The sequence below is a fragment of the Petaurus breviceps genome, unplaced genomic scaffold, assembly GCF_028583685.1.
Source record: "Petaurus breviceps papuanus isolate PSGF00001 unplaced genomic scaffold, PetGlider_PUasm1.0 373, whole genome shotgun sequence".
Lineage (NCBI taxonomy): Eukaryota > Metazoa > Chordata > Mammalia > Diprotodontia > Petauridae > Petaurus > Petaurus breviceps.
The window spans coordinates 1,879,792-1,890,287 of NW_027186299.1; the positions used below are offsets into that span (position 1 = coordinate 1,879,792).

General features: G+C 47.5%; 1 protein-coding gene across 1 annotated transcript in view; it reads left to right on the plus strand.

The window, feature by feature from the left end:
- VSNL1 (visinin like 1) overlaps positions 1-4,512 on the plus strand; it is a 48,058-nt gene extending 43,546 nt beyond the window's left edge. The window contains exons 3-4 of the mRNA XM_069099334.1: positions 1,787-2,002; positions 3,464-4,512. Of these exons, the coding sequence (XP_068955435.1) occupies positions 1,787-2,002; positions 3,464-3,661 (414 nt within the window). The 3' untranslated portion in view covers positions 3,662-4,512. The remainder of the gene's footprint in view (positions 1-1,786; positions 2,003-3,463) is intronic.
- The last annotated feature ends 5,984 nt before the right edge of the window (positions 4,513-10,496 follow it).

Sequence of the window (10,496 nt, forward strand, 5' to 3'; positions counted from 1 at the left end):
GATGGATGGATGGATGGATGGATGGATGGATGGATGGATGGATGGATAGAAGATAGATAGATAGATAGATAGATAGATAGATAGATAGATAGATGATAGATAGATAGATAGATAGATAGATAGATAGATAGATAGATAGACAGGCAGATGGATAGAAAGATGGATGGATGTATAGATAGAAGATAGAGATGGATAGATGGATGTATGGATGGATAGATAGAAGATAGACAGGCAGATGAATAGAAAGTTGGATGGATGGATAGAAGATAGCTAGCTAGATAAACAGAGAGATGGATAGATGGATGTATGGATGGATAGATAGATGATAGAAGATGAATAGATAGAGGTGATAGAGAAAGGTGATGGAGAGTGTTGGATAGCTAGATAGATGGACACACAGATAGGGAGATAGAGTGAGCATTTGGTAAGCACTCACTCTGTGCAAGCACCATGCTAGCTTCTGGGGATATAGACACAAAGAACCTGATGGTCTTTGCCCTCAGAGAGCTGACGTTCTAGTAAGGGAGGAGAGTTGGAAAGGGGGCAGGAGAAGGTCAGTGGCAGATGAGGAGGACAAGGGCCACGATGTGAGGCAGACATCACCCTCACTCTCAGCCATCGCTCTGCACAGACCATGGGCACTGAGTGGTGTGGTCACTTGCCTTCAGGTCATGATGGAACCTTTACCTGAAATCACCAGCTCAGTTGCTCGAGTGCTTGCTGGCCCCTGACCTCAACTTCCAGGTATGGCACCAATGGCTGGATGCTCCTCATCCCATTTTCCCTCTTCTACCTAGAAATATTGGCTTTCATCTGGTCTCAGAGTACTCAGCGCTCTCCCTGCTCTGTCCTCATAGTCTGGTTGGCTCTCTCTGTGTCTCAGCCCTCCTCCCCACTAAACCTTGAGAGCAGGGCAGGGGTCTGACCTAGACTGTGTACCTCTTCCTGCACCAGCACAGTCTTGACATGGGGGAATTAATGGTGAATGAATTAATAAATGATATTGAATATATTATATTGAATAATATAATAATATTAATGTATATTATCATATAAAAATTATAATGTATAGTATAGTACAATAAATTATGTATATAAAATATAATTAATAATAATTATGAATTAATAAATGAATGAGTGAATAAATAATATGGGGGGGAACCTGAACCACCAAATGCCCCCAGAGGCTTACTTGAATCTCAAAGCCAGGGAAGGGTTCTGTGCCTCTTCTTTCCTGGAGCTGGAGCAGAGCAGGAGTTTGGTTCTTCACCTTCTCTGGGCCACGAATCCCTTTGGCAATCTGGCGAAGTCTGAGGGGACTTCCACGAGGCCCCTGACACCACCCCATGGGGGCTACCATCCATTCTGCCTATCCCAGCCTGGCTGGTGGTTCTGGGAAGGAGCAGAAGGCAAAAGAGATTATTTGGGGCAAACATCTCTCAGATGGATCCTGGGAAGAGGATGAGAAAACTCCATCTTTTTAAGGTTTCTAATATTTTAGATGCATCCAGTACAGTGCAGGGGATTACAAAGAAGGCCATGTATTGGAATAAGAATGTACAGGTTTCCCAATGCAATTCACAGGACCAGGTTCAGAGTCCTTGTGGTAGAGGATGCCGGTAGCTTATGCTCTGACATTTGCCGCCCACACTGGCCGCCAGGTCTGCCTCCCTTCAGCTGTACTTTTCACTCAACTGTGGAAAGCCAGGGGAGCATCCTAAAGAACCTTCCTTCCTCTCCCCACTTACTTTCTCTTCTGACTGTATTTTTCCATCATCCCTTGTAGTTTTTCCCCTATGGAGATGCTTCCAAATTTGCCCAGCACGCCTTCCGAACCTTCGACAAGAATGGTGATGGCACCATCGACTTCCGAGAGTTCATCTGTGCCCTCTCCATCACCTCCAGGGGCAGCTTCGAGCAGAAGCTGAATTGGGCTTTCAACATGTATGACCTGGATGGTGATGGCAAGATCACCAGGGTAGAGATGCTGGAGATCATTGAGGTGAGGCCAATGTTGAGGAGATCTGTCCTCTGCTCCCCAGATCAGTGATCATAACTCTAGAGCCAGAAGGGACGCTTGAGTCTGGTCCCATTTTACAGATGAGGAGACTAAGGCAAACTGAGGTTGGCCAGGGTTGTGTAGCTGGTAAGTGTCTGAGACAGGATTTGAACTCAGGTCTGCCTGACACTCATGGGGGTTAATACTTGTAATCTCAGTTATAAGAGCAGGACTGAAACTCTGCATTGCTGAGCTGCAGTGGGTGATGCCCATCATGTATCCAAGCTAAGTTCAGCATTAATAGGGTGGGAGCCACCACAGTGCCTAAGAAGGTGGGAACCAGCCTGAGTCAGAGCCAGGACAGGTCAGAGCCCCCATGCCTCCTGCACTTGCCGTCTGGGTCAGACAGGCACCCAGCCTTAGAAGAAACAAAGTATTTTACTTTAAGACATATAGAAAATGTGGAGGTCAGACTCAATGATCCTATAAACTCCTCTGATCCTCTGACCCCAGAGCCTCTCCCTTTCCCTGGGTTCACTTAATCCTTGTGCATTTCTTAGATAATGTCACTTGACAGATGTTGTGGGCTTGGAGGTGGGAGAGCTGGGTTTGAATCCTCCCTCAAACACTTGCTAGCTGTGGGACCTGGGCCAAGTTCCTTAAGCTTGTGAACCTCTCTTCTCACCTGGGGAAGTTGTCAGTGACCTTTGAACTGCCGATGTTTCAGAGATGCTGGGACAGAATCCCAAAAGTCTATGGAGTTGGGAATTGTGTGCAGGGGGCTGGAGGAGGGGCACAAAGATGGTAGCCCACAGGGGCTGCCTTCTGGGACTGCCAGGCTTGAGAAGCTGCGTGGTGTGATAGGAAATTGAACTAGGAGCTAGGAAGGCTTGAATTCAGACCCTGGCTGGGTGATCCTGGGCAGGTCTGCCTGTTTCCTATAAAATGGGAAAACTAATAGCACCTGCCTCCTTGGGTCGTTAGAAGGACCCAATGAGACATGAACGTTGCTCTATAAAGGCTAGTTATCACCACTGTGGCTCCTACTCTGCCCTGAACGTGAATCAGGCGGCAGAGAGATCCAGAGTCCTTGGGGGAGCCAGAGGAAGGTGAGAGCCGAGCTCAGCGTGGGGGGAATCTGAGCGAGCTTCACAAAGGAGGCAGCCCCAGGCTGAGCCCTGAAGGGAGGAGGGGGTGGGGTTTCGGGTAGAGAGGTACCTAAGATAATGGGGGTGTGCACTCCCAGGAGAGAAAACTCCCTCCTTCTCTGCAATTTACACTCTTCGCTCTTGCCTCGGGCGCCGAGAGCTTAGAGCCTTGTCCAGGGTCCTGGAGGGACCATCATCTGGTCTCGCGGGTCCTCCTGGCTCTTAGGCCATCTGGCTACTTCTCGAGATGCCCCACCAGGAGGCGAGCTGTACTCTGACCTCTTCCTCTCTGGCTCTCCTCCCTCCCTTCTCCCAGGCCATTTACAAGATGGTGGGCACGGTCATCATGATGAAGATGAACGAGGACGGCCTGACGCCGGAGCAGCGAGTGGACAAGATCTTCAGCAAGATGGATAAGAACAAAGATGACCAGATCACACTGGACGAGTTCAAAGAGGCGGCCAAGAGCGACCCTTCCATTGTATTACTGCTGCAATGCGACATTCAGAAATGAGCCCCGGCGCCCCAGGACTTGCCCATTTCAGTCTGCAGCTACACACACACGCACACACACACGCACGCACGCACGCACACACGCGCACACACACACAGACATTGCTTGGATTACCTGTATCAATGGATTTGCTTTCTGTGTTTGAAACACTTGTGTGCATGAGAATTTTATTTGCTAAAGAATTTTAAAAGTCTCTATCCTATAAAAAGAAAAAAAAAACCCAAACTGCGACCATGTGATGTGTCCAATATCATTCCATGCTCCTGGCCTGCCTGCCTCCTCCGCAGGGCAGCCCCCCATTCATGTACCCCCCCCCCCCCCCCCCCTGCTCGCCCCTCTGTGTCCCCTTGACTCGGTAATGACCCCCCCCCATTCTGTAACTAACTGTTCGATCTAAGCTGTGTCGCCGTCCCCGCTGCCCAGCACTGCCGGACGGCCAGATGGACAGACAGACGTCGGTCGGTCCCGAGCTTCCTCCGCTCCCGCTCACGGGGGGGAACCTGGTCCCTCTCCAGAGCTTGTGCTGTCAGTGAATGTCCATGTATCTCATCTGCATGCATGCCTCTTAGTCAGGTCTGCCTTCCATTTGGTCTCATTTGCATCTTTTCCACCTGGAAGACCTATGTTCGAGGAATGCAGTATCACATGTAACACCCCCCCCCCCCGCTCAAATGCTCCCTTAATTAAGACATCTATCTGTCTATCTATCTATCTATACACAAACACACAAAAATCTATTTATGGGAAGTAAAGAAAAAAAGGTTATTGGAAGTGTATGGATTTCTGCTTGAATTTTCAGAAACTTCCAAAGAGGTTGCAATATATGTCCCAAATAAATTTATAATATTTGACTTTTTCCCTAATTCTTATTTTCCGGCCTTCCCTCTTGGGTCACTAAGCGTCGCTGTACCTGACCACTGAGGATGGGGTCATCACCCTTAAATAAGAAAAGGTTTTCAAGAAATCCCTCAAACCTTATCCACCAAAAAGGGTTGGTCCTACGGCCAATGGGGCTAGAGATGAGAGATGAAATGGCCTGTGACTCCAAAGCTCAGAAGCAGGCCAGGGCACCATGGGGCCAACAGGGGGAGGTAGGCAGAAACCAAACCGAGCCAAGGTTGCTTGAAGGTGGCTGGACACGATCAGCTTGAAGGGGAAGAGGCTCAGTCTGGACACAGTTGCTGTCCTTAAGTTTTGCAGGATTATCCTGGGGAAGAGGGATCAGCCTTGTTCTACTGGTCCTGGGTGGTGGGGAGAGGGGAGGCACAGATTTTAGGTCTGATGTCAGTAAAATCTTCCCAACAGGGAGAACTGCTCCAAAGTGGAAGGAGAAGTGAGGACGATGAAGGTTAGAGAATCACATAGTTAAGAGACAGACGGGCCCTTGGAGGCCATCAGACTCAACACCCTTATTATGACGATGAAGAAACCTAGGGACTTGTCCAGGAACCCCCAGGGAGCTAGGAGCAGGGGCTGATTCTAGCTCAGGTCCTAAGGAAGTGCTCCCTATTAGACTACGGATCTGCACAGAGTGGGGAGCTGAGACAAGGTATTTTCACAAGGACCAATCTTTCTAAAATTCCAAAGACTAATGGGATCTTGGGCATAGATTCCAGGAGTAGGGAGGGGATAATCCCACTCTATTCTGCCCTCTTCAGACACCACCCAAAGTTTCATGCTTAGGACTGAGGTCCATGGTTGTAGAAGGGCATCGATAAGCTGTGGAGGGTACGGAGGAGGACAGTCAGCATGGTGGAAGGCTGGGAGTCACTGAGGTGGCTCAGCTGAAGGAACTAGGTGTGTAGAAACACTCAGGAAGGACTTGGATTTAGCCCCAGGGACAAAAGGTGGAAGCCACCAGGGGTCAATTGAGGCTTGACCTTAGGATAACCTTCCTAATAGAAAGTTGTCCCAGCAGGGAGTGGGCTCCTGGTCGCCAAAGTTCTTCAAACAGTTGGGCAGCTCCTTACCAAGGGGGGATTCCATTCAACAGCCTCGGAAGGCCCCTTCCAACTCTCAGATTCTGGTATTCTACTCCCCCCCAAGGCTGTATCATTCATCAAGAATGGTCCAATGTCATCTGAATTAAATGCTTGAAATTCAATAATGTTCCTGAAGCTTACTGACTTGAGGGTGTCTCTCCATGGCAGCATCTTGGAGCTGCTGTTTCATGGAGGATGGCCAAAAGGGATGGGACTGCTCCAGGGGCAGATGAGTAAGAGAAGACCAGGGGAGAGTCTGGCTTGCCTCTTTCCACTCTGAGGAAGTGTGATTTCACCATTTCCTCTGTCAACAAAGAGGGAGAATCCAGCTTTGAGGTGCTTTGGGGAGTTGTTACAGCCAGAAGAATTCGAGTTATAATGAAGTGATTAGTGGCTCTGCCCTTGGCTAGGCTGGGCCTCCAAGAACTGGTACAAAGTCCATTTGTTGCTTTGCCAGAAAATAGAAACTGCAAGGGCCTGTACTCAATTGTCAGATCTTTGAAGAGAGAGCTGAGGGTCCCTTCTGGGTCACAATAATATTTATACATGTACAGACAGACATATCTCAGGTAAAAGTATTATGTATCAAGTGAGAGGGAGAGTGGCATGGTGGGCAGAGAGCAGAGCTCAAACACAAGGAGTCTTGGGATCGAGCCCTGCCTCTGCAATGTTTGGGCATGTGACTATAGGCACCTTCATTCTCCATTTGGTGCTTGAAGTCAACTTGGGAGATCATTAAGATACACAGAAAATGCAGACCTGCATTGGCAGAGCCATGTTCCTATTCTTGGAGTTCACTAGATCATAGAATCACAGATCTGTCCCTAAGTGCCTGGCACGAGGTGAAACTTGCCCAATCACCCCTGCCCTCAAGAAGGTCGCGCTCTATAGGAGACAAGTATGCAGTTAAGAAAATGCCAGATCTAGAGGGGAAATATTGGGCCATTCGGCAGGGCAGGCAGAGTGACCAAAGACTGAAGAGGTCAAAGAGAATGACTGAAAAAAGGATGCTCAATGTGAGGTCATTGGTAACTTTGGAGAGAACAGTGAGTGACAAGGTCAGAAGCTAGAGATGAGAGTCAAGTTTGAGGAAAAGAAGTGGGAGAGGTAATTTTCTCAAGGAGTTTAACCACAAAAGAGAAGGGAGCTCTAGAACAATGCCACTTGGGGATGGATCAAGTGGGGAATTTTGAGGATGGGGACACATGGGCGTGTTTCATGTAGCAGGGAAGCATCCAGAAGACCAGAAGAGACTGAAGATGATGGCAGGGAGGCAGTCTGCTGGACAGGAGCAGATGGAGTGGGCTCACACGTGCAGGGGGAAGGGAGGGCCTTGGCATGGAGGTCCATCTCTTCATGAGGCAGGGTGATGGAGGAGACGGTGGATGCAGGCACCTGAGTGACAGCAGATGAGGAAGGCACAAGGGGGACCCTCAGGTGAATGGAGTGTGAGGGGAAGGGAGGGATGGAAAGGTCTGAAAGTCACCTGGATAAATGGGACGGTGAATTGGTTAGGAACGTGGTTAGCACAGTGCCTGGTGTACACTGTTGTGGTTGAGGCATTCAGACAGGGCAACTCTGTGACCTCATGGACCATACTGCCCATGGGGTTTTCTTGGCAAAGATACCGTAGTGCTTTGCCATTTCCTTCTCCAGTTAATTTTACAGATGAGTAAACTGAGGCAAACACGGTTAAATTATTTGACCAGGGTCCCACTGCTAGTATTTGAGGCCAGATTTGAACTGAGTTCTTCCTGACTCCAGGCCCAGGGCTCTGAGCACCGCCTCCAGGGACACAGTAGGTGTTTAATAAATGTTTACTGAACTGAAATGGAAAAAGATTGCCTTCTGGTTGAGGTTATATGGACCCCATCAGAACGGTTTCTTTATTTTCTCCATCTTTATTCAGTAGCAAGTGGATAGGAGAGAAGGTAGCAGATGTTGGAGTGACCCTTGGGTAAGCAAAGGCTTGGAAGAGCTCGATCAGCTACAGGATAACTGGGACAGGGACTCAAGAAGAGGACAGGGCAGAATGGAACTGGTTCCCCAAGTGGTCAGGATGAGCAAGGGAGGAGAGCACATTGGGTGATGGCCCGGCAGAGGGCATGGACGTCATGGTGAAGACCGAGAGCGGGGTTTGGTTGTCAAGAGCAGGGGGAAAGGGGGACTGAAAACAGACTGTGACAGAAAACAGAATTTAACAGAAACGTGGAGGTGAGCGATGATGGCCAGATAAAAGGGTAGGGTTATGGTTGTGGCTGAGGTGGGCTAGAGGTGTAATGGGAATGGGAATTTTGAAAATATATTCTGAGGGGCAGCTAAGTTGTGCAGTGAATAGAGCACCAGCCCTGGAGTCAAGAGGACCTGAGTTCAAATCTGACCTCAGACACTTAGCACTTACTATCTGTGTGACCTTGGGCAAGTCACTTGACCCCAATTGCCCTGCCTTCCCCCCTCCAAAAAAAAACAAACAAAAAAGAAAATATACTGTCCCCTAGTAGGCTGCATGTGGTGGGAGGAGTTTGCTGAAGGGTGGAGCAGAGACCAACAGAAGAAGCTTGCTTTTCAAGAAGGCACAACTTTTATTATTTGTAGTCAAGTTCCTCTGCAGGGTTGTGATGTTCTGACCCTGGAGAAGGGCACATATACTCTGAGGCGAGGTTTTGCTTTGGGGCTCACTTTGGGAAAAGTTGTGATTCGGCCAGATAAAACTCAGGGCAGCCATTGAGCCCCCAGGCTTTGAAATCCCAGATGTTGGTGATTCTCTGTCTGGTGACTAACTGTATGTATATCATGGTCAGACAGCTAGAAGCCCTGTCTGTTGGTCTGAATTGTATTATTTTCTCTGTCTATATTTTTTGTCTGCTTATAACTTGTTTGCATTTTCTCTGTAGTTCATGGTGCTGACGTTTTTCCCTGAACTAGGTAAATGATATATGTTTGATTAAAGTAAGATTGTTAACCCTTTTTGAGTTGCTCTCCTTTAGAAAACAGATCAAAGAACCTGTGCTAGCAGCCATCCTACGTATGCTAGGGTGTTTGCTGTTGCAGAAGGCCAAGAGTAAGCTGAGGGATTTGGATGTTGGAGTGTTTGAGGGAGAGTCAATATGTATGTTGAAGTCCCTTAGTATTAAGGGCAGGAATTGGGGAAGGAAGGATTGTGAGCCAGGGAATGGCTTATTCAAGAAGGGAGGAGAATGTCCTGGAGGCTGTAGACAACAGCTACAGGAATCTCGAGTAGCAGAGGTCTATGGGATGGATTTCAAAGGAGGAAGGATTACCCAGGGATGATGTTAAGAGGGGAGCTAGGAAGTGGCAATGGAGAGCAAAGAGTATTCCTCGTCCCCAACCTTGACCAGTAATTGAATGAGAAGAGCAGCCAGTGCTAGGAAAGGCCAAGAAGCTGGGTCATGAAGAGGAAGCCAATTCAAACGAGGAGTCAGAAAGTAGGAGTGGAGAAGGAAAATGTTTTAAAAGGAAAGTATGTTACCTATATACCAAGCATTCCAGAGAGCACCGTGGAAGGGTAGGTGACTCTTGAGTGGAGAGTTAGGGGCAGGGATGGTGGTTTATTGAGGGAGTGGAAATAAGGGAGCAAGCCACAGCTTGGGGTTCGGTCACTGGGGTTGGGAGGGCAGGCGTATGTTAATCACTGAGGAATGAGCTCAAGTAAGCTATCACTGTCCATAAGGATTCTGCCTCAAGGGGGAATCCTCCCAGGACAGTCAGTCAGAAAGCTCTCGCCAGGCCCTGTGCTGGTTGCTGAGAACTTTACAAACACCACAGGGGTATGCAAGGTTTAACAACCAGTTCTCCAGAAAACAAATATATGCACGACAGATTCTGCACTATTATAATTTCCTTTCTTGAGTTTGGATAATATGTGAAGCAATAAACTGAGTCCCAGTTTTGCTGATTTCCAATGTGCAGATGCATAGATTGAAATGCTAACCATCAGGGAAAAAACACGGCCTGGCTCCAGCACACCCCTGAACAAGTAAAAGAAAGACAGTCCTGCCCTCAGTAAACTTCCATTCTAAACTGTATCTCTGAGAGAAGAGAGAGTTACACTTTATGAAGAACAGAATCAGCAATGTGAATTACTGAAGGAAGACTTCTATGGGAATGCTGCACTTCTGGGCAATACATCAAGTAAAAATGACTTGAATATTTCTTTGCAAGGCAAAGCTTCTGTGTAATATGTGGCAAAAGTACAAGCATTTCAGAATAAGCGATCTTCTTCAAAAGGAAATAGCGGCTCAGCATTTTCCCTCGTTAGCAAAGGTCACTGATGAACAGGATGATCTACGTGACTCATTTGGGGAAAATGCAGCTGTTACAGACCCATTAACAGGAGAATACAATGAAAGGTTCACTGACTTGGAAAATCATGACATCAGCCTCACCCAGCTGATATCACCAAGTCACCCAAAGAACTAGATGGAATTCACTGAGCTCTCAGTAGATTCTATTTTAAAGTCCCTGTTTGAAGCTAAGAAAGATCCAACTGAAATATGGAAAAATGCAGTAGGGTATACGTGCCTTCGGCAACACGCCTGTAAAATGCTTTCCTGCTTTTTAGCCACTCACTGCTGTGAATCTCCATTCTCCTACAACCCAGATCAAGATGCCCTTAAGGTCACAAAAGACTGATGCCCATTGAAATGATCAACCACAAACTGCAGACCTCCATGCCGAAGCCAAATATCCAAATGCTTTCCAACAAAAAGCAGACAAAACCAAGTCATTAAAAGGTTGGTTAACTTTAAAATGAACAAATAGTTTTCATTTTTTGAAATTATTAAGTACATAGTAGTAGTCATATTTTTACAAAATAATGTACATTTTAAATA